This window comes from Panthera onca, chromosome D3 (assembly GCF_046562875.1).
Source record: "Panthera onca isolate mPanOnc1 chromosome D3, mPanOnc1 haplotype 2, whole genome shotgun sequence".
Taxonomy (NCBI): Eukaryota; Metazoa; Chordata; class Mammalia; order Carnivora; family Felidae; genus Panthera; species Panthera onca.
In genome coordinates, this window is record NC_138350.1 from 25,583,465 (window position 1) to 25,610,417 (window position 26,953).

General features: G+C 44.5%; 1 protein-coding gene across 2 annotated transcripts in view; it reads right to left on the bottom strand.

Annotated features, from left to right (window-relative positions):
• GRK3 (G protein-coupled receptor kinase 3) overlaps positions 1-26,953 on the bottom strand; it is a 131,711-nt gene that overhangs the window by 34,133 nt on the left and 70,625 nt on the right. For both annotated transcript variants that reach the window (XM_078435582.2, XM_078435583.2), the window contains 8 exons: positions 24,924-25,025; positions 22,635-22,709; positions 21,467-21,528; positions 17,501-17,552; positions 15,398-15,489; positions 11,001-11,100; positions 3,448-3,526; positions 1,714-1,844 (listed from right to left, as the gene is read on the bottom strand). In XM_078435582.2, coding sequence (XP_078291708.1) covers positions 1,714-1,844; positions 3,448-3,526; positions 11,001-11,100; positions 15,398-15,489; positions 17,501-17,552; positions 21,467-21,528; positions 22,635-22,709; positions 24,924-25,025 — 693 coding nt within the window. The remainder of the gene's footprint in view (positions 1-1,713; positions 1,845-3,447; positions 3,527-11,000; positions 11,101-15,397; positions 15,490-17,500; positions 17,553-21,466; positions 21,529-22,634; positions 22,710-24,923; positions 25,026-26,953) is intronic.

The window sequence follows — 26,953 nt, forward strand, 5'->3', positions numbered from 1 at the left end:
GACCTAAGAAACCAGAACACTCCACCGTGCCACACTGATCTCGAACGGCACGCCTGTGAGTGCGTAATCAGAACACAGGACCCTACCGAATGACCCACTGTGATTCTCAGCACAACTCTGATGACATATATCCGCTGACATTGGATTTAGTCGGCATGAGCAAGGAAAACAAAGCTCCTCTCCCTAATACACGCTGAATTACAGTCATCTTAATATTTTTCTGCTGGAGATCAACTATTGTTTTGCTTGAAATAAAAATAATGGCATGCTATTATAAAACTCAAGCATGAATAATCATGAGTGACTAGAATTCAGTTTGAATAGAAATTAAATAATACCACTGCCTACTAAATAGATTCGAAAACAAAAACAAGATACAGCATAAAGATGATTAGAGACCGGTTATAGATTTAAATTAAAATGTATTACAATAGGGCTTCAAGGGCCTTCAGCATGTATTATATTCTCCTGCAAAACTCACGGAGCAGGGGAACAAAATGTCAGGTGCCAACCACTGCCTAATTATTTCTAATTCAATGAAAATATATTTTTGTCTCCTTCATGCTCAGATGAAAACTAAGGGAGTAATTCTGTAACCTTGCAGAAAGCCTTAACTTGTACAAAGCATTTTGTGAAGAAAAAAAAAAAGCCAAGAGGCTCAAAAAGAAAATACCATCTTTTAGATTCTTAGAAGGTAACTTTAAAAAGCTAAGGCAGCCGATCAAAACATAGCTACTTAGAGAAAAGGGAGCATAAGCTGTACATTTCAGTCGGTGGCCCTGGGTCTGTTCCAGAAGGAATCTGAAAGAGGAGGCAAACACGTCCTCCCGGACTGCTTTCTCAGTTTGGGAGACTGTCTGTCCTCTCGTTTTTCTTCGCGTCATCATGTGCCCATTTATGTATCTGCCTGATCATTTCTATCATTTGTCAAGGTCTCTTTTGTCTCTATCCCGGTCTTCTGACCACAAGTGTCCCTATGGACATACTGAGCAAAACCCCAGCTCCCTCATAAACGCAGAACCCAGGACCGAGCATCGTGGTTCAGAAGGGGGAGACTCGGAATGGACTCACTGCCTTTTCTTCCCAGTCCAGGGAGAGTGAGAGTGAAGAAGCCCAGGCACCAACAGTCTAGGGCTCTGCAGTTCAAGGATCTACAAATCTGTTGGTGATTTTGAACAGTCTTAAAACAATGTGCAACTCTCAGAGTGGCCTGCAGGGGGAAAGTTCTGCAGGCTGATTGGCCCTGCCTCGGAGGAGTTGTGGCTCGGCCGTTCTACGCCTCAGTTTACCGGTGTATGAATCCCAGAAGATGCATGTTCTTTGCTTGTTCAGTTTTGAACATCACGAGTTCTAACATAGAGCCATGGCCGAATCGGCTGCTTAGTGAACATTAAGTGCGTTACAATTAATTGTAAAATCAGCAACACCAAGTAACTCCTGGCTTGCTTTTCATTCATTAACCAATGAAAAACTTTTGAGTTAGTATGTGTGTTGCACCAGGCAGGGTAGGACACACTGGGTGGACAGTGACAACTAGGAAGAAAGGGAGATCCTGGAACAGAGTTTAGGGTCTGGACAGATGGATACCACACAGAGGTGACTTCCCCAGGGCTCAGATGAGGAAAACGGCAGGTCCTATGAAAGAGAAGGGACCGTCTGGACACCCGTGACCGCGATACCTACCGCGCAGGTCCCGAAACCAGACTGCCTTACCTTCAAATCTCTGTAAACAACAAACCGATTGTGCATGTGCTCCAGCCCCAGGATGATTTCGGTGGCATAAAACCGCATCTCCTTCTCAGAAAATACCCCATGCTGGGAAAGGTGATAGTGCAAATCGCCCCCTGGAATCAGAGAAGGACAGGTCAAGGCAAAGCATGTTAATTTGCAAGAAACAAAAAACGTCATCCTAAATCGTTAGGACGCAGTACAAAAAGGAAACTTGGCTCCTGCTTCGTATGTATCTGTCTTTGACTTGCGTAGTCTGACAAAACACTTTCGAGAGTATAGAGGAAGCTTATACATTGTTAACACTTAAGTGCAGGGGTGGGTGGCCGGGGCAATAGACAAGGAAGCCATCATTCGCAGACTGGGAATCCAGCTCCCACGTGTACCTTCGCAAGCTAACCTGCTTGGATCACTAACTTCCTGTCTAATGAACAGGTCATGACATGGTTGACCCAGTAGCCGGCTTGGCAACTGGCTCCGGGGACAATAAAGGAATGAGCAAACAAACAAAATGATCATACCGAGAGACAGATGATAAAGCGGATGCAACCGTAAAATTATAACTGGTGAAATCCAGGTAGGTGGGGATTTGGGTGTTCCCCGTACAATTTCTTCAGTTTTTCCCTGTGTTTGTAATTTTCCATAATAAAACGTTTGGAAAAAAATCAGTTACCATATGGGCTCAAGTTACAGAGTGAGAGAATGCCACCAACAGGATAAGGGAATGTTCTCATAAGCTGTCAAGGAGTAGCTTCTACTGATCTAGAAAAGTTCACGTGTGCCCACTGTATGGCCCCTGCTTTTGTAAGCACCTTCCCTTCCACACACACGTGTTCCTGTAGAACCACTGGCAGGTCAAGATGTAAGGTGTGCAGGATCCCAGAGGCCCCGTGCCCTTCCCTGTCAATGCCTCAGCCCCTGGCCCCTCGGTTAGGCCAAGGGGACTGCAATCTGACCTTCCACCGTCCGTTCATCTTAACCGTTCTGAGAGTGCTAACCGTGGAATCACGCAGGATATGTGCTATGGTGTCTGGCTTCTTGGCCCACTATTAACGTCTGTGAAATTCCTCCACGCTGTTGAATAGGTCTGGCTTTGGGTCAAACCCTCCAAATGTAACCGAACTTCAAATGAACTTCCAAAAAAGGAAGCTGTCCATTTGTTGTCCCCGATGCCTTTTACGTCAGCTCTTGTTACGGAAAACGCTTTGAGTACATGCCGTGTCACTCTCTAGCATTAGAAAGCTACTTTTTTAGCTAGAACTTTGTCGGCACTCATAGCTTACAAGACCAATGGACGGCTGGTCCGTCCAGCCAGAAGCCGGGCTGGCCCACAGCCAGTCCTTCAAAGTCGGCTTCCTAATATACTTCTATCTTTGGCCTACGTTCTTATGAGGCATCTCATTCCTAAAAGTTGAGGGTTAGGAAACAAGCTAATTAAAGATCTAGGCCAGCTGCGTTCCAGAAGATGAAGTTTACATCGTTTGTGAAAATCTCTTCCGGAAAGTGCAAACTTCCTGGTGAGAAACTGGGAGGGTGCAGAGGGGAACTTAAAATGAATTTCAATGGAAACTTGAAGAGCAGAAGGTTTCCTTAAATTTCAGGGGGAAACCCAATTATCCCAGAGACCCAAACTGCTGGCGTGTGCAGATCAGGGTGTGCTGAGGTCTCACGTCACGGCCAAGTCTCTCTCTGCACTCAGACTTCCTGCGTGTTGCTCACCGTTCATCAGATCCAAGATGAAGCATAGTTTATCTGGAGTATGGAAGGCATAGGTCATACAGACAATGAAAGGGCAGTCCTAGGGAGGGAAAAAAAAAAAAAAAAGCCACAGTTTGTCAGAAAAACAAAAGCTGTCCCAGGTAGCACATCTTCTACCAGAGAGCATCCACAGGTCTCGTCCATGCCGCTGCCCTGTGCGTTGAACAGAGACCCCTCCTTAGGAACCTTAACCGTCCCACCAAAACGGACCTGGTTACATGACAAAATGCATACAGAGTGGAGCAGATGAATTCAAAGGTCTTGTCTCTCGCCAACTCAACCATGACCCTTCTATCTGCAGCTTCTTCAAAGGGCCCAGACTCTACAGAAAGATATCGCTGCCCTGCCAGGCTCTCTGTTGCTCTACATGTTGGTTCTGGCTAGTCAAATATCCATTTCTCTCTCTGATTCTGAGGTTGGAAGAACCATACCCCAGTGGGAGGAAATATCTATACCACCGTCTTGAGACACTGAGCATAAAAAGGGAACGCAGCTAGCTTTCAAAGTAGAAAAATACATCAGAGTCGGGGACTGAATAATTCAATTGTAAAGATGTCAGTTTTCCCCCAAAGTATTCTAGAAATTCTATGCAAGTTAAAAAAAAATTTTTTTAATGTTTTATTTATTCTCGAGAGAGAGAGTGCAAGTGGGAGTGGGGGAGGGATGGAGAGAGAGGCGGGAACACAAGATCTGAAGCGGGCTCTGTGCTGACAGCAGCGAGCCCGATGCGGGGCTCGAATTCACAAAGTTTGATCATGACCTGAGCCAATATCGGATGCTCAACCAACTGAGCCACCCAGTCGCCCGGCTACAATTTTAATTAAAGTGAAAATCGAGCTGATTCCAAAATGTATATGGAGATGTGCACAGCCAGGAAAAATTCACTCTAGAAGAAAAAGCCAGAAAAGTCATAGTGCTAGATATTAAGACTTATTGTGTGTGTGTATATATATATATATATATATATATATATGAATTATTTTATACATATTATATATATCTATATTTTTATATTTATATTTGTTTTATATATTATATATAAATATATATTTGTTTTATATATTATATATAAATATGTATTTATATATAGTTTTATATATTTACATATACTTATTTATGTATATTATATATAAATATATATAATATATATAAATATATATTTTTTAATGTTTATTTTTGAGAGAGAGAGAGAGAGACAGAGAGAGAGACAGAGAGAGATAGAGTGTGAGCAAGGGAGGGGCAGAGAGCGAGGGGGACACAGAATCCGAAGCAGGTTCCAGGCTCTGAGCTGTCAGCACAGAGCTGGATGAGGGGCTCGAACCCATGAACTGTGAGATCGTGGCCTGAGCCAAAGTCTGAAACTTAACTGACTGAGCCACTCACGTGCCCCAAAAGTTATTATAAAGCAACAGTAAATCAGACAGTGTGGTAGTAGCCCAAGAACAGACAGACCAACAGAAGAGAGAATCCTGACATAGACTCACACATAAATGGTCAACTGATTTGTGATAAGTGACACAACAGGGTGAGGGGAAAGGATGGCCCTTCCGTGATATGCTGGAACAAATGGATATTTGTACAACAGAATGTGAACGCCCACCCCTACCTCACACCACACACTAAAGTCAACTTTAGGAAGACGAAGATCTGAAGGGAAAACAATAAATCTTATAGAGGAAAGCAAAGAGAGTATCTTTGTGACCCTAGGGTAAGTAAAGATTTCTCAGGCCACCCAAAAGCACTAATGGTGAAAGTACTGCTAAACTGGACAAAAATAAAATCAAGAACTTCTGGCCTTCAGAAAACACTATCAAGAGAGTAAAAAGGCAAGTCACAGAATAGGAAAAGATATCTGCAATCCATACACGCAGAAAGGACTCATACTTAGAATATATAAAGAGCTCTCATAAATCAATAAAGGAAAAGGCAAACGACCCAACAGAGCAGTGGCAAAAAACGGCAATAGTAGGAGTAATAATAACAATATGAATGAATAAACCAGCCAACAAATCAATAAAGGCATTAAACATAGGAGGGTCATCGAATGGCTCACAAGCCGATGAACAGGTGCTGGGCATCAGCGGTCACCAAGGAGATGTGTCCTCACAATGGGTTATCGCTAAACCCCAAGAGAATGGGCAAAATCAAAAAGACCACCAAGGCCAAGTGGCTGGAAAGACAGGGTGTAAACAGAACCCCTACATACGACACCCAGGGGCGCACGGTGCCAACAACTGCTCTGGCAACTGGTCGGAGCCATCTGCCGAAACTGGGCCCCGTCTGCAAACCCCAGGCGTCAGCATTTCCACCGCCAGCTGCACACCTCACAGCAGCCCGTACCCAATGTGCACTAAGAGAACCGCAAGAGAATGCTCCTCGCAGCACTGTTCAAAGGAGCCCCAAGCGGAAAATAACCCGGATGTCTACCGGCATTAGAACGGACGCGTGAACCGCGGTCGCTTTACACGGGGGAATGCTATACAGCAAGGGTCAGCAAGTTTGTGTACAAGGGGCTAGACACGAATTATTTTCGGTTTTGCAGGCTCCAGGCCACCTCTGTCACATATCCTTTGTTTATTTTCTGTACCATGCCTCAGGAACGGAAAACCCATTGCCAGTCCATGGGCTCTACAGAAAAAAAGGCCACAAGCCAGATCTGGTCCATTGGCCATACGCAGCTTGCGGACCTCTGCTACGTAGCCGCAGAATGTACCATGGCCACGTGCGATGATGCAGGTGAATCTCACAAGCAACGATGAGTGAGAGAAGCCAGATGCGAGAGGGCACATTTATACCAAGTTCAAAAACAGGCAAAGCCAAATTAAATGACAGTGTTAGGTATCTGGGTAGTAGTTAACCTGGGCGCGGGGGAGGTGACTGGAAGAGGCACAAGACTTCAGGAATATGAGTAACTTTATTTATTTACTTATTTACTTATTTATTTATTTATTATTTTTAATGTTTATTTTTGAGAGAGAGCATAAGCAGGGGAGGGGCAGAGAGAGAGAGAGGGAGAGAGAGAGAGAGAGAGAGAGAGAGAGAGAGAGAGAGAGATTAGGGACAGAGGATCTGAAGGCAGGCTCTGCACCGACAGCAGTGAGCCCGACGCAGGGCTCAAACTCACAAACTGCAAGATCACGACTGGAGCCGAAGTTGGATGCTCAACCGACTGAGCCACCCAGGTGCCCCAAGGAATACGACTAACTTTCTATCCCTTGATCTGAGTGCTGGACACATGCTTGTGTTCCCTTGTGAAAACTCCTCAGTGCTAAGCCAGATCTATAACTAGGTCCACTTAGATTCTTTATATACAGTGTATACTCGCCACTCAACTGATTAAAATAGAAACTGGCCAAAAAAAACACCCCACATCTATATCCACTTTCTTAACAGAAACAAAAAAATCATTAAATTCCACAGAAAATAGTCAGGTTTCAACAGAATAATCTATACACTGAATCTGCATCGTCCAAACCTCTGTATTAAGGGCATACTGATAAATCTGACTCCTTTCTATACCAGAGATTCATGAACCTGAATACAATTTCCATGTATCTTCCGGAATGAACTACAAATTTCATTTTGTGGTTACCTAGTTTGCCTTAAAACACCGTTGAGATGGTATTAGTGATTACTGATTTCAAGGCTGATTTTGCTTTAAACAGGCAAAATAAAAGTGCTTTCCTTTTTCTGTTAAAAGCCATGTGGACTTCCTGGAGGTGGGGGGCACCCTCCCACTTGGAAGCCCTTAGGGAACCACCTTTTTAATAGCCTGCTGAAGATGGCTCATTCTGCTCCTTCCTGAACGGGGTTCCCCACACACTCTGGTTCCTGATCCGATGAGCAATTCGTCTGTAGAGCAGAGAGGCGGGTGGACCCAGAACTTAGTGAGGCCAGAGTCTTTCCCAGCTCCAGAGGCATCTGTACTCACTCCACCAAGGGGTATTTCTGAACACAATGGGATATGATCCTTCTAATGGTAACCCCAAGGAAATGGCAAAAGGCAAACAGAATAGGTTCACTTAAGATCATATGTTATTAAGAAGGGACACGAACTGTAGATTTAGCATCACAGGCTTTCTGAACAGGAAGGGCTCTTTAAAAAAAAAAAAAATCACCTGGTCTTGCGTGTTTATTTTTAAAATAAAGAAACTAAGGCCCTAAAAAGGGGAAATGACTTGCCTGAGGTCACAAAGAAATGTGGTAGCCAGCCAGGATTTCAACCCCCAGTCTCCTGACCCTCTCCAGGGTTCTATGTTACTTACGCTGCTCACAAAGGCTGGGCTTCTGTGGCAAAGTCAAGTAAGAGCTCAGTTAAAGGGATGCGATTCAGTTATCTGTATGCTGACTGCAATCCGTCACCTCTCAGGTGCTGGGCAGATACCACACCAGGTCTCGTGGGAAGCTCGAGACGCAAAGAACCAAATACCGACCAGTGTGAAAAAATGGCAGTTCGGCGATGGGGCTGATACAGTTGTGAACATCATTATGGTTAAGATGTTCTGCCTTGATTACAAATTAAAGGCAGTAAGAACTAAAGGGCCTCGTAGAGGTAGACCCTCAGCAAGGAACTGTCTTCTTTGATTTCCTACCGGTAGTGAGCAAAACAGCTTGTATTTTTGCAGGAACTCTGCAAAACTGTGATAAAATACAGCACGCAGTATTTCTTCAAGAAAATTCTCCACCTTGCAGTCAGGAGGAGGCTTCTGTTAACTTCCTGCTTAAAACACTTTGTCTCCAATTGCTAAAAGATTTTTTTTTCTTTTTTAAATCCTCAGTATTGCCCTAGAAAGCTCTTTACAGGCTGGCCTGGCCTCTGTCGGTCTCCCTCTCCACTCCCAACTTCATCTGGGGCTATGCACGCACCACTCGAGACCCCAGCTCAGCTGACCTTCTCCGAAGTCTGCAAAGCCTCCTGAAGCGCCCAGGACCCAGACAAGCACTGACACCTCCTGTGACCTCAGAGGACTATCCCTTGCCACCTCCTCCCTGCTAAGTGCCTCCTGAGCACCGGGCACCTTCTAGAGGTGTCCTGATTATTTATACATTTCTGAGATCATGTGAACACTACCACCTTCCTTCATTCTGTGTAGCTCTAAAAGAGCAGGGACCAAAGTCACAGTTTGGGACCCTCCATCCTGCAGGAGAATGCCTGACATGATCTAGGCACGGAAATGTGTTTCAAGGAATGAATGACACTTTGGAGGACACTACGTGACTGTTTAGTGAAGGTGCTGACTGTTCTTTCTCAGCTATGGACATTCTCACCTGTGGACATACTTATCCTAGTTCTTAATCCTAAAGATTACCCTTTTACTATTCTAGAATCAAACTGGGAACGGTACTGCCACTGTCTCTTTGAAAGGTTGGGGGAAGAAACACTCAACTTGAAATTGGAAGGAAAAACAAGCAAACAAACAAAAAAACCCTTCCAATAAAAGGAAAACTGTAATGAGGGACGGCACTCCAGTTCCATGCCAACATGCTGATCTTAAGTGTACTAGTGAGGTGATTTTAAATTAAAGATGATTAAAGAACCAGAAAAAGTGGCCTTTGATTAGCAAAAAAGAAAAGGAAAAAATTCCAAATAGTGTTATTACAGCACTTGTGGTTAAATTATGTATTGATAAGTAAAAAACATCAACCTCTAATTCCCAAAAAATGAAACCAAACAAAAAGGCTTGATACTTGAATTAAAAATATAAATAATTCTTTTAAATTAGCTCAAAGTAGTAGACCAATTTTTTATTTATTCCCGTGGAGGGTTAAGATGGGTGAAGAATGACCGATACATCTACATAACCATATTCCCCCTCGCCTGAAAAAAGTAACTATAAAAATGCTATGTGAAAACTGTATGTATATTTCTTCAACACTCCCAACGTTTTCCCCACAGGCCTTCTCGAGAATAAACATGCAAGGTATGGAGATGGCTCATGAAAAATTAATATTTTAATTACCACTTAAAATCTGCAGTAAGGGCACACCCATGTTTGAAATTTAAGGCGATGACATTTCCAATAGAAACTAGAAACCAATGCCATTCTTACTGGTTCCAAGAGTGTGTGAGCTGCTTAGCTTCGGTTCCAAGTAGGTGCCAACGCGGTCACGCACCCAACACGACTCTTACTTGAAATGCTCAATGTCCAGATGTTAGGAGGCAGAGGCACATAGTTAGAGATTATTTATAGCTACAGTGTTCTTTTTTATTATGGTTGAGCCAAATTATGAGAATCCTTTACTTCGGTAGCACATAACCTTTCTGAAACTGCTTCAAACGAACCCCAGGAAAACATAAACCACAATACATTAAATATAGGTGCTAACCAAAAAACACAGAGCTTAGAAGGTGATTGTAAGAAAGGAACACTAGTCAGAGGGTCCATAGACTCTGGGTAAGGAAATTAACCCCTCCGGGTGTCGGGTTCCTTGCTTACTAGTCGAAAAGGGTTCTTTGATTCACCATTGAAGTCTGATTCCTTTCTCCTTCCAGTGAGAATGAGCCTGTTTAGAAACCAGCTAGGCTATCGGGAGGCCACACCCTCCCCAATATATCTCACTGCATATAAACCTTCTTGGCTTGGTGATTAGCTTTAAATTCACAGGGGGAGGCACTCAGCATGGGTCTGGCCACTCCACCCTCATTTCCTGCCTTCCCTTGGAGACCCTGAGTCCCTGACCCCCTCTGCATGCTGGATGGCAGGCCCTCTGGCACACGCAGGACTGCCCAGGTTTCTGGGACACTGAGTTTTTCTGGGTGTCTTCACACCCATCTGTTCAAATACAGAACCGCCAAGGTTCATACCATTCACTGCAAAAACGGCCAGAATGGGATCCTGTTTTGCAAGAAGTCACGGGGCAGGAGTTTCTGACACAGGCTGAGCTAAAAATGCCAGGCTGATGGACAAATAAACTGTCCAACAGGTGGAAACACCGTTTTGGAAATGGAAATGACCGAAGTCCACGGCAGCAGGTGAAAAGCAGCAAGGGCCGCGAAGACAGAGCCACCTTCTGATGGCGCACAGCCCCAAGTGCAATTCGGACTTGAGTAACCCAAGATGCTTCCTCTCTATCTGTTCACAAAGGGACAAGAGCGACTTTCCTTGCACTCCAGCTTCTCTGGGTCAGTCCTCCGTCATGCAGGCAGTTCTTAACTAGACTCAAGTGATTTCGTTGCCGTTGCCGCAATTATTTCCTGCCATCTCGGCAACCACGTTCCGCAGAGAGGAAAGTCATAAAACAGCCACTAAAGGGAGACGTCGTGGGTGTGCATAATGATGGTTGCTAGCACTTTTCCAACTCCCAAATTAAACAGAGATAATATGAGGATTCTACACTATTTATATTAACTTAGTGCTGCTTTTCCCTGCTATAAACGCTCACTCACCCGAAAACTGGCTGGCTGCATAATTTGCCGGGAAAGAATGCCTGCATTTTAAATAAATTGTCTCGATCTGGAAAACCGAGCAACCAGCAAAGACCAGAGCAAGCAGTGCTCCAAACGGAATACTCACCCCTGTGCTCACAAGAGACAACATAATCCTCTCATTTAAGGCTAATGTTTCTCCTTGTTTCATCTTGATCCTCTTCTTATCCAGGCATTTCATTGCGTACCTGGAAACATAAATGTTATTGAAAGAGCTGCGCTGGAAAGAATCCAAGCTGCTTTAAACGATCCATGTCGTACTGGGGAAAGTTTCTAAAGACTCGGGAAGTGTTTGAAAGAAGCAAAATGGTACTTGCTGACTGTCATGCAAAAAAAAAGAAAAAAATTATAAAAAAAGAAATATTTATAAAAAATGTATTTTTTAAATTTTGCACGCATTAAGAAAACATTTCAACGTGGAGCGTCCCTCCTCACTCCTTGGGTGGGGACGGCACACAGTAAGCTCCTTTCCAAGAGGACAGTGTGGAGGAGAGGGGACAGTGACGTTATGGTGGAGAAGCCTGACAAACGCGACCTCAAGTAGGCGGTCAAGGTCAGCATCAACAGTGAGGAGTCATGTTGACGACGGGCACCCATGATAGGACGCAATGAGAATGGTGTTCTGCCACTGGGGTCTTCCTTCCAAAAGCCCACAGCCCCAGTATAACCAGGAGGAAAGCATGCCTAAACTGGAAGACGTACAATACACCTGGCCAGGGGTCCCCAAAGCAGCACAGCCCATCAGAAACAAGGAGAGTCCAAGAAACTACACAGTCTAAAGGAGCCTAAGGGGAGGAGAGGACTTAAATGTAACACGGGATCTGGTTAACACAAAAGGCCATTGGGTAAAGAGTAAAGTAAAAAAGTAAAGTAAAGGGGCGCCTGGGTGGCTCAGACGGTTAAGCGTCTGACTTATGCTCACAGTTCGTGGGTTCGAGCCCCACATCGGGCTCTGTGCTGACAGCTCGGAGCCTGTTTCAGATTCTGTGTCTCCCTCTCTCTCTGCCCCTCCCCTGCTCATGGTCTCTCTCTGTCTCTCACAGATAAATAAACATGAAAAAAATCTTTTTTTAAAGTAAAGTAAAAAAAAAAACCCAAAAAAGTAGAAACTTCAGTGAATAATAATGTATATTAGTTCATTTGTTAGGAGAAATGTTCCATAGTAACGTAAGACAGAGATACTGGGTGTGTTTTTGAACCCTTTCTGTAAACCTAAAATTAGGTGGCAAAAATAAAATTCGAAATAAAAAGGTGTCAGGGGCGCCAGGGTGGCTCAGTCGGTTAAGCATCCATCGGCCTCTTGATTTTGGCTCAGGTCATGATCTTACGGTTTGTGAGATCAAGCCCTGCTTTGGGCTCCATGCTGGGTGCAGGGCCTGCTTGGGATTCTCGATCTCCCTCCCTCTCTGCTTCTCCCTCATGCACTTACTCTCTCTCAAAAATAAATAAAATAAAATAAAATAAAATAAAATAAAATAAAATAAAATAAAAGGTTTCTTTAAAAAATTTTAAATCAAAAGAAAGCTTAAAAAATTAAGCAATAATTAAGATATTAATACCATTACACAATAGAAGTTCCAGTTAAATGAGAACCAGAAGTAGAGGGATGTGAATAAATTTAGTGAAAATAAAACTTTGGACATATTGTTGCTGTTTAGTTGCTACTGTGTGTTGCAGTAGTGTGTGTAATATTTAGCTTTTAGGAACTGTGATTTCAGCAGTGGTCAAGATTTTGCAAGAGTGCAGAGGGCAAGACTCAAACACTGGCAACCAACAAAATGAAAAGGGCCAGCCCATGCTCAAAAAGGCACGTTCTAAAATGCTGTTTGATTGGTTTGTTTTCAGTTTTTTTAAGTAATCTCTGCACCCAGCGTGGGGCTCGAATGGACCACCTGGAGATCAAGAGTCACATGCTCCACTCACTGAGCCCGCCAGGCAGCCCTGTTTTGTTTTTAATCTGGATATCGAAGTGATCGTATTTTCAAATAATAAAAAGAATCCGTAAGACTTTCATATAAAAGTTGGTGGAGAAGAAAGAGCTGACAACTCAAGCTTTTTGAAGCCTTGGTACAAACTTCTATTAAGGTAATGCAGACATGCTATTTGGCATTCTCTATAATCGCAGGTTAAAGAAAGAAGGATGATTTGTCAGCAGCACAGCAGAAAGCTGAAAGGACATTTTCACAGGGGCCTCAGGGGCTTCAGAACTCTGTGTGTGGCTGTAAGTCCCACTTTACAAGGCCCCGGCACACAATGTGGATGTTTGTCCGGCTGTGACGGGACACAGAAAATCCACTTGTTTCTAACTGATCATAACTCACAATGTTATGACTTAGCAAAAGAGAGAGGGATGTTCAAATTTTATATTTGCTTTTCTTTTTAGAGAGAGAGAGAGTGCGTGCACAGGAGCAGCATAGAGCGGGTGGTGGGGAGAGAGAGAAAGTGGTTGAGAATGTCAAGCAGGTTCCATGTCCCGCCCGGAGCCCGACACGGAGCTCGATCCCACAACTCTGGGATCGTGACCTGAGCCGAAATCAAGAGGCAATGCTCCACCGACCGAGCTACCCAGCCGCCCCCAAATTTGGTAATTTTATCGACTCTCCCAGGAGCTCTTTATAACAAATCCATTGATGGAGACGTTAATTTGCTTAGTTAAGGGATTACACATGAGAACATATGAAGTAACGTGTTCTTCATTTAAGTTCTATGATGAATTTTCAAACTGTGTCCTACTGCTTCTATCACTATACCAGGCTGGCGTTCGGAAGAACGTTCAAACTGCAGACCAGAGAAGCTGGCACACACGGGCCTTGAGCCCCGGGGTTAAGCCAGTTGGCTGCCACTGGCTTCTGAGCGAGGTGGGTGGCAGTTCACGGATGGGCTCCAGGATCCACAGGGACTGAGCCTGGCCGCTTCCTAGCTGTGGGACTCCCCGGTAAGCGTCTACCCTTGTTCTAGAAAGTGGAAGACAGTTTTCCACACACAGAGAATCGCGTGAAATAACCAACGTAATGCAGGGACACACGGTGACATTGACTTGCACATCATGTGGCAGATTAGCAGATCTCCTAAACACCTGGGCCGTGAGGAAGGAAAGCGAACACATTTGGTGAAACGGAATAAGTGCCAAAGGAAGAGCGACACTTATTATCAAAGTCCACCGCGGGAGTACAGACAGAATTGGGACAGAGACGGGGCCGCAGAGGACTGTTCGCTAATACGGACTATGGAATAGGCAGTTATCTGCAGGCTTTACGATGTACCATCCCGTTCAATTCTCACAACCAGGAAGTATTTTCCGCCCCCTACAGACTTGGGTGCAGAGGCCGAGAGAAGGCACAAACCTCGTGCCGGCCGGAAAGCGGAAGCCGGGTCTGACCCGGCCATGGGACGCCAGGGCCCCCACTCTGGATCACCAGGCCATCCTGTCTCAGCAGGGCACCAGACGTCAGATGCCCGAGTGCCAGACACTGGGTTCACCCCACGCAGGGCCCCAAAACAGGAAGACCAGTGGGTGTAAGTTAGTGAAGGTGAATTCCAGCCCCCACCTACTAAAGATCGTGCCAGTTACTGGACCTGTCTGAAAACTAAGAGGGCCACCTGGCAAGGCCGTCAGTGCCCAATCACGGGGAGGACCCGAGCGGAGGCTGAGTGATGACCCGGTGGTGGGGGGAGAAGGACACTGATTTCGCTGACCCCAATTACTCCTCTTACACCGACTCAGACCAAGCCGCACAGACTATTCCACTTGGCTGTTATTCTAAAAGGCCTGTCACTTGATCAAACTTGGTGGTTCTGGGCCTATCCAACTGTATTTTCCCATTGTCTTTTGCTTTTGGATATATGCTCACGTAAACAAACTGCTTCTAAAAACTAGCCCACCTCCCCCCCGACACCCGCACCACTTAAGAACTCCACCATTCACTTTCCGGAAGAGCCTCACACCCGGCACACGTGCATGTTAACTGCCTCACATCAACCACCTGTACGATCAGCGGCCGACGCAGTCATGGAGACCCGTGATCACGACCCTCCTAGGAGGGCATCCTGTTCGCCAGGGCTCGAGCTACCCAACTACGGGAACCGACATCTCCTGGGATGTTATACCACCGAAAAGTGTATGTGCTAAATCACGGGTGGTCACTGTCTAGAAGAAAAGTTCTCTCCTCTGCGAAGCAGAGAATTCTTTGCAACCGATTGGCCCGGGAGGCGGTACAGAACGCCCCTTCTTGGTCACTTCTAGGTCCCAGACTGCTTCACCCACGGCCTGAGTGATAGGGGCTCATGACACATAGTCACTGGCTAACTTCCCATTTCACCCTACGTGATGGAAGTTCCAGCCAACTGTTCTCATTTCCGATGCCTCACAAAAAACAGCCCTTTTCTTTCTGAGGTTAAGTTACTTCAGGAGTGAGATCGGGGCTTCCACAAACCTATGCAGGTGTTTTCTTTTGATGCAAAGCACAAAACCCATAGAAAGCTTACATTTTTCCAGTGTCTGCTTTCCTGCAACCATACACTTCACCAAATCCTCCTCGTCCAATGATTCTATGTACGCTGAAATCATTCATGGTCAACTGTGAATTCAAAACACGATACGAAAACACAGAATTGCATTAAAATTATGCTGTTGTTTTCATGCAACACACAGTTACTAAAAGAGCCATTCTGACAGAGGGATCTACCCTTTCTGTGACTGATTCCCCGGACTGCAAGACGAGATGTGCAAGGCTGCCAGACTTTCTAGAACCTCCATGTGCTCCACCCTCAAAGCGCACAAAAGGGAGGCGAGTGGGACGAGGACAGAGTGGGAGCCGAGTCAGATTGTTTTTCCGATCTCCTGCGTTTTAGGTCGTAAGCCGTATGCCCCGAAGACAGGGGAGTGTGAAATTTCTAGTCCAGATGAAAAGCCGCCTCAGCTACTCTGAAGCCGGAAGTGTGGGAACAGCTCAGCAATTCCAGGAACTGTCATGGTAAAAAAATAAGTCTACATCGAGGGCATCTATGTTTTCCTAACAGCGGGCCATATGATGAGAAAACTCGGCGGGTGCCGGCCATGTGAATTTTTTATTGATAACGTCAGGGAATCGCTAGGACTCATGCTGGGCATGTGAGCATGAAAACAAGACCCGAAGTAGGAGGAAAGTGTATCAAGAGGCTTCATTCATAAGCCCTTTCCTTGTGTCAGGATCTCAGCAATGCCCCACCTCCCCAATAGCTTTAACAGTCTTCGATGGTACAAAGGCAGACAGTGAGCCCGATGTCCAAAGGGGCAGGCGGAAAAGAGCAAACACCTTAGTAGCTTATGCGTGCTGGCAAGTTAAGGGTCAGGTTCCTGAAGGGTTCCCCCCACACAGCCCTTGAAACACGTTTGCAGCCGCAGCTAACTGGGCCCACAGGCCTCACATCTGATGCTCAGGGGACAGACAGCAGGACATGAGCACCCGGGGTCTGCTGAAGGAGCAGAAGCGTGAGAAAGCTCTATGGCAAATACAGAGGATATTTTTGAAAAATGTGTGATTTCCCTCTTGTTTCTACAATCCTGCCAGGAACTGTGAAAGAAAGGGGAAGTTAAAAAAAAAAAAAAAGAAGAATTAAAAAAAAAAAAAAAAACCACACACACACACACACACACAACTGCTTCTCCCAATGGTATCCTCAAGTTAAAAAAAAAAAAAAATCCAGTTGATGATTTCTTTTTCTTACTCACAAATGGACATGAAGGGGAAGGTAAAAGAGGCTGTATCAAGAAACGAGGGTATGGGGCACCTGGGTGGCTCAGCTGATTTAGCGTCTGACTATAGCTCAGGTCACGATCTTCGGGTTTGTGAGTTTAAGCCCCGCGTCAGGCTCTGTGCTGAGGGCTCAGAGTCTGGAGCCTGCTTCGGATTCTGTGTCTGCCTTTCTCTCTGTCCCCACCCCCACTCGTGCTCTCTTTCTCAAAAAAAAAATAATAAATAAATAAATAAACATTAAAAAAATTAAAAAAAAAAAAAAAGGAGGGTTCTAAAAGTGAAGCAGGGGGCATGCCCCAGAACTTGAGGTTGAAAGCTGGAAGCAGATGAGCCTTTCGGGAAATGTGTGTTAGAAAGTAGCCAGTTTCTGAGGACTGCTTTTCTCATTCTCAAAAATATTTAAAAAAAAATAAATTAAAAAAAAGGAGATGAAACCTTGGGCTAATAAGAGATGCCATCATTCTTATGACAAGATTAGACCTAATAATAAGAGAAGAGAGTCTTTACCAGGATGCCGAAAGACAAGAGCATGTGGGAAGCACATTCTGTAGGAGACTTGTATTTTTTACTACTATTTCTGTGGGTCAGTCACTGCTTAAAATACCCTTTCTTAACTAAATAAACACATCCTTATATGAATGGGAAAAAAGAGAATTAAACCTCGAACTGTTTACGAAACCGGGTACGGGGGGATGAATCCTTCTTACGTTAAAGCTGTAAGGGAGACATCTGTTAGTGGTGCATTACCCGTGGGAGTGTGCTCCGGGATAAAGTATTTTCTCACGAAGTTAAGCCAGAGGAAGTTTTTATTTAAAAAAAAAAAGGGGGGGGGGAGAATTAAGAGGATACTCACATGGATGTTTAATTCTACGTTTTTCCACTGGCAAAATCGGGTGAACTTGTCACTAAAAAAAGAATATAATAATGGTCACTGAAGAGTCACGTGTCACAGGAGTCGGGTTGACGGGGCAATGTTAACAGACAACCTCGGATGGAACACCTGTGTTGCTTCCTGACCAGAGGCATGTTTTCTTCCAACATGTTTCTCGCAAAGCATTTATTTTATGCTTCAGCTTTATTTTACGATTCAGGTGAAAGACGGCGTGTTCCCCTTAAACTGTGGTTACTGCGTCTTTATCTGAATCGGCACCGTCCAAGAGAAGGCCTAACGTGAGCCACGCTGGTAGTTTAATCTGAATACCGTTACCTTCTTGAACCCCAGTACAGCAAAAAAACTATCGTTTCAACATGTAATCGGTATAAAATTAGTAGCGAGGCATTCTACAAACTAGTTCCTACATTTGGTTTTGAAACTTAAGTGTGTATTTTGCACCTGGAGCCCATATCCATTCACACTCGTCACACCGGTCATTTCAAGTGCTCAGGAGTCACACGTGGCTAGTGGCTACCATACCCGACCATGCCGCTCTAAGCGACAAGAAAATTAGTATTTGTAAGGAATTCTAAGAATAGCAGACACCCCATGGGGCTTTTCATGTGCAAGGCCCTGGTCGATGAAGATGCCCATTCCGCAGCACGGGAGACCCAGGTGTGGCCAAGGTCACACAGTGAGAGGAGTGGTGGGGCCAGACCTGAACCCAGACCCAGCACTGTTGCTCCAAGACACAGATGCTGTAGGAGAAAAAGCCCCTCAGGCTAGAATCGCAAGATCCGCTAAGTCCTACTGAGCCGATTTGCTCCCACAATTTACTCAACTGCGTGATGAATAGATTTTTCTTCCAGGAAGTAAGAAAAATACCTATCCCCACACCTATTTTAATACAGACATGATTTTCATTAATTAATGAGCAACGCCGTCTAAGGGGTTTGTTTTAAAACATTTTTTCAAATGAATTGCATTCTTGATTGAAAGCTCAAAGGCAAAGAATATTCTTGGTGACTGCTGGATTTCACGTAGCCCCTGGCACAATTCCTTACACAGGCACAGTATCCAGGGTTCTCTGAATGCATGAATGAATGAATGAATGAATGAGAGAGAGAAAGAGAGAGAGAAAGGGAGAGGTGGGGGGAGGGAGAGAGTACTTACGAAATGCATGGTATAGGAATTATCAGCACTGTAACAGAATGCCTTAAGGCATCTAAATATCCCAGTTTCCTGGGGGTTTCATTTAATATGCCTTCTTAGGATCTTTTAAAAATATTGCTGAGGCTAATATAATCACGTTGAAAATCAAAAGCAGAAGAACTCTTTACAATTCTGAGGCATCTTTTGTCAATGAATCTAAAATGAAGCTTACAGAGTGTTTCACTGATCTCCCTATCATCTCTGTGAGGTTAGTCAAATTATATTTGGAGAGTTTCTGAGAGTTATTTCAAACGTTTTGGTTTTTTTAAAGCATGATGAGTCCAACCAGCAAACCCACTCCCTTCCCTCATGGACTCTAGAACTCAGAGCTGGCAACAGGGGCCGGTGATCTGGAGATTTACAAAATTTACAAGATTTACAAACTTGCAAACCAGCTGGGGAAGATTAACAACCTGGGAGAGAACCATCCTGCTGACCAAGAGAAGAGGGAACCAAATCCCAACACATATCCTGCCCTAAAAGAACACACCCCCCCAAAAAAAGGAACACCCTCAAACTCACATTTTGCCCTTGAGGTATGGGTTCGCTGTAACAAGCTCTTCTTTAGGAAGTACAGATAGCCCCCAGGGTGTCCGGGGTCAGTCATGTGTCCATGGAGGTTCTTTGAGTGCTATTTTTGGTCAATACCTAAAGCTGGAATCAGGCACTTCCTGACAGAAGAGGAACTAGGGCTGAGGACAGAGCAGAGCCTGGGCAACAGAGGGCTCCTGACAGCCAGCGCCCTTGCAGATGACATATGGCCACCCCAGAGGGAAGAGCAGAGGTTAAAGACACAAAAACAACCGGGGTGCAGTGCGGGCAGGGTGTAGGCTAAGCATTTTTAACCCCAATCTGTGACTCGGGCTTAAGACTGCTGGGCAATTGAAGTTCACTGCCTGACGGAAGCTCACATCCCAGACACAGCCCCGCCTGGAACTTAGCCCTGGGGCCCTGCCTGCTTCAAGTGAAGGCACAGACCGGCCAAGGCACTGCGGAAGATTTCCTCATTATTACCAGGCTGCAGTGCAGGCCCTTGAGAGACCGCCTTCACCGTGAGACCCTCGGGGAGTGTGGCCAGTCCCGCTGAGGCCGAAGGCTACAAGGTTCTATTTATGGAGTGCCCACGCTTTTCAAAACCCAAACACGAAACTCTAGGTCTGACAATGGAGTTTTTACATTCTCATTTGAGACTGTGGTCACGTAAAAAGAACCCAGGGCGGTGTAAAAATGAAGAAATTCGCTTTTAAAAAGTATTTACATGATACGGTGAATAGTTTCAGAAAAGATGATTTCAGAAAATCCAGTACACGTGCTGGCCTAAAGCACAAACAGCTGGGGTGTGTGTTTGTGTGTGCGCGCGTGTGTGTGTGCGCGTGTGCGTGTGTGTAAATGCAAACAGCTGGTGTGTGTGGGGGGGGTGCACTAAGAGCCAAAGGCTCGACCAGCGGGGAGAAAAGTGACAGGCAGGCTGGCCTGGTGGCTCATGAAACAACCTAAGAGCAAAGAGCTACAGGACGCCCCTCCCTCCGAGTTTTATGCCCATCCCTGTTTTTCCCCTCTGCCCCAAGGATCACTTAAAAGCTCTCAGCCGACCCAAGAGTGGGAAAGGTCAGATTTTCGAACCAACGGAGATGGAGACAGCGCGGGCAGGCCTCCCGCTGAAACCCAGCCAGCCTAGCCCCTCGGTGTGAACTACTTGCTTTCTAGCAAAGTCTCTGCTCCTGCTCAGAGAAGTGTAATAATCATTTGTATGCATATTCGCTTCCCCCAAGTACTGACTCTACTCCAGGATAAAATTGTCTCTTGAACTCTAGTGGAATCACACCACCACGTTTTTTGTTTTGTTTTGTTTTGTTTAATTACTTTAGTTCAGAGACTATGGGGAGGGGGGGGAGCAAAAAACCGCCTTGAAGAAGCATTTGTTTTTAAAGGGCAATTATGGAACAGCTGCGGGGCTGCTCCAGCCCTGAGACACAATCATCATGTCGATTGTCGAGAAATTAGCCGAGTCTGTGGAGAGGAGCACGGTCTGTGCGAATGCAGATTCGGTTTCAGAAAAGCCCCAATTCCAGCGGTGCCTGTTCACAGAGGAATACTCGAAATCCTGCTATTTGCCCGACTGCTGGGTGCCTGAAAGGGCACTTTTGCAGGCAGCACTGAATGCGTTCAGGGTTTTGTAGGACAAGCACACACGTATAGTCTGAGTCACTCAAAGGGAACATATTTAGCAGGGATCGTAATAACGTATATGAGCACAGACGTCTGCCTAGACCCTTCAGTTCCATCACATGAGGAATCAAGTGCAGGCCTGATCCACTTTCGGGGGCAGGATCTCAAAGTGCAAACCAAGGAATGAGGTTAACAGAACAGGGCTTGCATTAGCAAAGGTGACCCAATAAGCTACTTTTAATGTTGTGGTTCCATAGTCTATTTAAACTTTAGACCATTTTGAAGCTAAAGAGATTCAAAATGAAGAGACATTAAGATATGTGAATCCTAAATAATACTTTAAACTACTGAGGTAACAGTCTAAGGCTAAGCCTGGCACATAGTACGTGCTCAGTTAAGTACTTGTCAAATGAACAAATCTGCACACATTTTAATAAGGACAGAGCTCACTGGGTAAAAGGAGATACACCTATACAAGATTTTATATATATATTAATGTGTTAAAATAACGTCCTAGCAAGTATCCACCCCAGAAATGTCAGGCATATACGTGAAGTTTCATACCTTTCCATAAATTTTTGGAAAATGTTGCCTCGAAGACTTTCACAAATTTCTTCTATGTAGGGCTGGAAAGGATGGAAAAGAAATTCCACACTGCATAAATAGGAACCCATAACACAAACTGATGAGACTCGGACTGGTGGGAGTTCCCACTCTTCCACTTGCCCTTGTCGGTGCTTGTCCCGTTTTCAATAACAGATTCATCACCGTGATTATTTACTTAACAGTTATCTGCACTATTCAACTGCTCGTTCCGGGAAGGTAAGGACAGGTCTGTCCTGTTTGCCACCGAATCCTTACGGCCTGGCATGGTTCCTGGAAAGTCACAGAGGCTTCCCGGGTGACCAGAGTTGGTTTTCTGGGTGTGTGACCCATGCAGCCCCATCGGGCTGACACCCAAAAGGGCCCACTGCGTGGTTTGGGGCCCTGCTATCGCCATCTTGAAATTCTTAATTTCTGACCAAGGGGCCCATGTCTTTCATGCTGCACTGGTCTCTGGAAGTTACACAGCACATTTCGTTAATTAATAAGTGTTGCTACTCAGCATCGATACTGAGTTTTAAAGACTAAAAGCTAATGGATCCATGGAGTAAATGGGTTTTTTGTAATTAGCTCTTTTACTTATTGACTTTCTACCTCACATAATCATAGAGATAAAGACAACCATGGGGAAGAGTTAATCCCTCTCCTCATTTTGCACATACGGAGGCTGGGGCACTGCGGGCAGGTGCTATCCCATGGTCTCTGAGCAAATTCAAGGCTAGACCAAGATTAAGGGCTCCTGGCTCATTTGTGCAGTGCATGTCCCTTTACAGAGAACAATCTGCAGGGGACCCTTGTATAACAGGAGTCTGAACCACACAGGTCCACTTATACATTGATTTCTTACAGTACAATATTGTAAATGCATTTTCCTTATAATTTTCTTAATGTTTTCTTTTCTCTAGCTTATTATAAAAATACAGAATAGAATATATATAACATACAAAGTAGGCGTTAATCAACTGTTTATGTGACCAGTAAGACTCCTGGTCAATAACAGGCCATCAGTAAAGTTTGAGGGTGGGAATCAAACGTTATAAGTGGATTTTCGACTACAGGGGGTCAGTGCCCCTATTCCCTATGTAGTTCAAGGGTCAGCTGTATGTATTTTGAAGTACTTTTGCCTTACCTGGAAAAGAGTGGATGTCACTTGTTTCTTGGATAGGTGACTTTGTACATGTTCTACAGCTTGCTTTGAGAACGGCTTTTTTGTTAAGAAAAAAAAATCAGAAAACCGTTATTTTTTTTCCACAAATATAAAACATAAACCTATGTTACACAATACCACAACATATAATTTAACACAATTACTAGGCAGGAACCTATGGTAGTTATGTTGACATGCATTCTTTAGAAATCAGTTGGATATTTATGGGCAATCCAAACAGATGCTTGTCCCTCTGAGCTTCTAGAATTCTTAGATGCCGTGTCGAGAAGGATGATGAGCATGGGGCACCTGACCGACATATCTAGTCCCACAAGAAATTTAAGATTAACTGTGATGTAAAAAAAAAAAGTGTAAAGAAGCTTACGATCACTTTATTAAATGCATATATCCCTTAATTAGCTAATAATGAGGGTCCTGAGAACATACAAATTCTACTAGATAAGACCAAACAAATGCGTGAAAATACACGTAAGAGTTAAACGTCAGGACTACAAAGCTAATCCAGGGTGGTAGAGGGCTGGAGGTTAAGGGAAGTCTTGCCGTGACCATGGCAGAGGGGAACTGGCTCTGGAAGAATAAAGCCTACACCAACAAGAAGTACACATTCTATTCTCCCCCCAAACTTCCAATTACATCTTCTTTAATAATGCACCCTAAGAAGGAAAGCTTCACACGCACGTTATACTGGCAAAAAACCTGAATTGCTGAGCTACATGACAACTAATTTCCGAGGCATCCCCACAGAACACCCGGCATCTTCCAAGGTTCAGCCATTCTCTGGCAAGGTAGCAAGGCACAGAGCATCGACCGTTTAGCTCCAGCTCAGGATTCCTGTCTACTATGGGGCGCCTGGGTGGCTCAGTTGATTAAGCCCACTGGCTCTTGATTTGGGCTCGGGTCATGATGCCGTGGTTTGTGAGTTCGAGCCCCATATCGGGCTCTGCGCTGACAGCACGGAGGCTGCTTGGGATTCTCTCTCTCTCTCTCTCTCTCTCTCTCTCTCCCTCTCTCTGCCCCTCCCCTGTTCGCGCATGCTCTCTCTCTCTCAAAATAAATAAATAAACATTAAAAAAAAAGAAATGCATGCCACAAGAGGTGCCACCTTTAGCCACAGTTATTCACATGTCAGTTAAGACAGTGAATGGCACAATAAATACAGAGGCACCAAAATAAACCATGATCCTGGCCAGTGCCGTCTGCTGGAACTTTCTGCAATAGCGGCAATGGTGTGAACCTGTGCTGTCCAATACTGGAGCCACCAGCCACGTGTGGCTATTGAGCACTTGAATGTGGCTCATGAGCCACTGAGAAGTTAAATTTTTAACTCCATTGGATTTTAATGGAGTTTACACAGCCACCTGTGGCTCCTGTACTGGACACAGCAGGCCAGAACCATGGGGCCACTCCTTTAGAAAACTCTCTCGGAGACATTACATGGTAAAAAAAAAAAAAAAAAATTTAACATTTATTCATTTTTTGAGAGACAGAGAGACAGTACGAGCAGGGGAGGGACAGAGAGAGAGGGAGACACAGAATCCGAAGCAGGCTCCCGGCTCCGAGCCGTCAGCACAGAGCCCGACGCCGGGCTCGAACTCACCAACAGCGAGATCGTGACCTAAGCTGAAGTCGGACGCTTAACCGACTGAACCACCCAGGCGGCCCACGTGATAAATTTTTATTACTAATTATTCCACTCACTCCTGGTGGAATAGTTTCCTAAGAACCTAGTTTATCGCAATGACCGAATGGATTATTTATCTGATTTACACTGGGGGGGGGGGGGGGGATATTTCCACTGTCTATTTAGCTATTAATAAAATTAATGTAATAATTATGCTCTTCCTCATGAATCCACAGAAACCATTTAAAATTTATGTTGATCAATATTTGATTAGCCTAATTATTTAAAGGAGAGCCACACTAACAACAATAAAGCTTAATTTCCTTTAAAAAGTCTAGAACTGAGACCAGCCCTTTCTTCCGCTGAGCTGAAGGAGCTGTCAATGTTATTTGCCTCGTTCTTCTTCGCCGTGAAAGATCTGCTTTCGGAAATACACTCAAAGGAGACAAAGCAACAGCTCTGTATCAGGGTTACCAGGAGACAAATGACAGAAGAGAAGAGACAGGTCCCGTCCCCGGGGACTCCTGTTCGATTTTTAAACTTCTTCCTCCCATTTGGGTTTCTCTCTGGGAACTCTGCAAGCTGTCCCCTACCCATCCTGGAGGAACAGGACACAAAGAAAGACTTACATGCGAACAAGACAGCAGCTCCTTCATGATGTACTTGTCATAAATTTGCCGGCTCCTGAAAAGGCGGTCTTCTTCATTCTCAAGCTTCTCGTATTCTTTTATCTAGATTTTTCAAAGTTAGCATGGTTAGGTACGTCTTCCCAGAAAACTCGCTTTATTAAAAGATATTACTTGCCCGGGAAAAACCACTTCCACAGGAGATTAAGGCAAATTGCTGAACCCGCTACTCCACCAAAACAACCACTTCTAATGTTAGAAGAATGAAGTTGGGATCATTTAAATGCAACTTGAAACATACAAATGAGTTTTTTCCTATGATGAACCCCATCACTTAAATTTAGAAGCACAATATCAGGAAACAAATATTGCCATGGTTACAATTATCTTACAATATACCAGCCCGGGACCATTCATCCTTGCCAATTCTCCTTTCCAGAGCAAAACCCATTTAAATCTGGCTGTAATTCAGTTCTAAGACTTATGACGGGGGTCGTTCTCACTCAGCTACGGCATTACAAAACAAAAGAAAAAAAATATATATATGTATTGTCACAATTCCTGCAAAGAGATTTTTTTTAAAAAACCAATTGAATGTTTTAGAAAGGCATTGACCCACAGAAGCAAGCATTGGTTTTTCAGGTTTGAGCCTCAGCCGCACAATAAAGTGTTAACAGACAGGTGCCTTCAAACAGTCTATACAGGGAAGCTAATCGGAATGGTGAGGATAGGCCAAATAATAAAAATATGCTTTAGAAACACTTGCCTTATGTCGAAAATGGCCCCAATCACTCCAATCTGATAACAGAAGCTCCTGCATCAGAGGAGTTGCTTTTATTTATTTACAGAAATACTTCTAATCCAAAAGACAGGGAACGAGAGCACAAATGAAATACGGAGTTAGCAGGAAGACTGCAGCAAAGATCTTCAATATAATCATTAATTGCTATGTATGACTTACTTTTGGGAACAAAGCGTTTTCAACAGACAGACAGTTGTTTACATGGACCTTTCACAGTATCTGAGAGTTCTTTATTCCGGGATGACAGAACAGAAATGAAAGTTACCTTTTTACAGGATAGGCTGGGTTAGATAATTTTGAAATCAAAACCAGTAAATCCTAGGAGAATTTCCGATAAAGACGGGGCACAGCTGGCAGGGAGTGGGTGTATGTGTGAAATACTGAGGTCCCGGATGAGGGCCAGCTGGTTGACACCCAGAGAAATGACTGGGGTCATCTTATTATCCTGAAATACCACCAGTGTTACAACGAGGTGGCTGGGATTCACAAGTCTGTGACTGCCAGGGCTTAGAATGGAGTCTTGTTGGAACAGACAATAAAGTCTCCCTTGAAGGAAGGCGGACTGGGGTAAGTTATACCCCCACCCAACCAGAAAAGACTGTTCGAATGAAGCAGCAACCCAGCAATGTTGGCGTAGCCAAAGAATCCGGGCTTAACAACTGTGAGTCAGTTCAGAAAAACAAGTCTAAGGAGTTCAAATACCATACTGGATGCAAATATGGCAGCTGTGAGGCAACGGAAACCAGACACCAAAATCCGAAGTAGAGTCAGAAAACAAACAGAGGATCTGGCTTGGCTGATTACTTTTGTTGTTGTAATATTAGGTAGGTCCATAGATCAGTGCAGAATTCTGGGATAGAAGAGGTTCACGGAAACATTTCTGCCTAAACAAGTAAATGAACTCAAGAAATTATAAGCCTTCATGGAATTATTATCCTAGATAACTAATGTAATGAAATATAAGGCTATGTTCCTGGGGGCCTCAAAAGCAAGTTGACACCTGTTTAAACAAATGCTGATGCCATGGGAAGTTTTCCATGAACTGTAGCAATCCGACCACATGGAACATTCTTGTTTCTTGGGCAAATGATATGCTGAACCACAATACTAGCTTTATTAAGAGCTTGTAGCTCATGAACTCCCAACCTGAACAACAGAAAAGGTAACTCTCAGTAGGCAAAGTAAGAGCCTCAAGTGTCTGTGGCTATAATCCAAAATTCACTTTCTATTA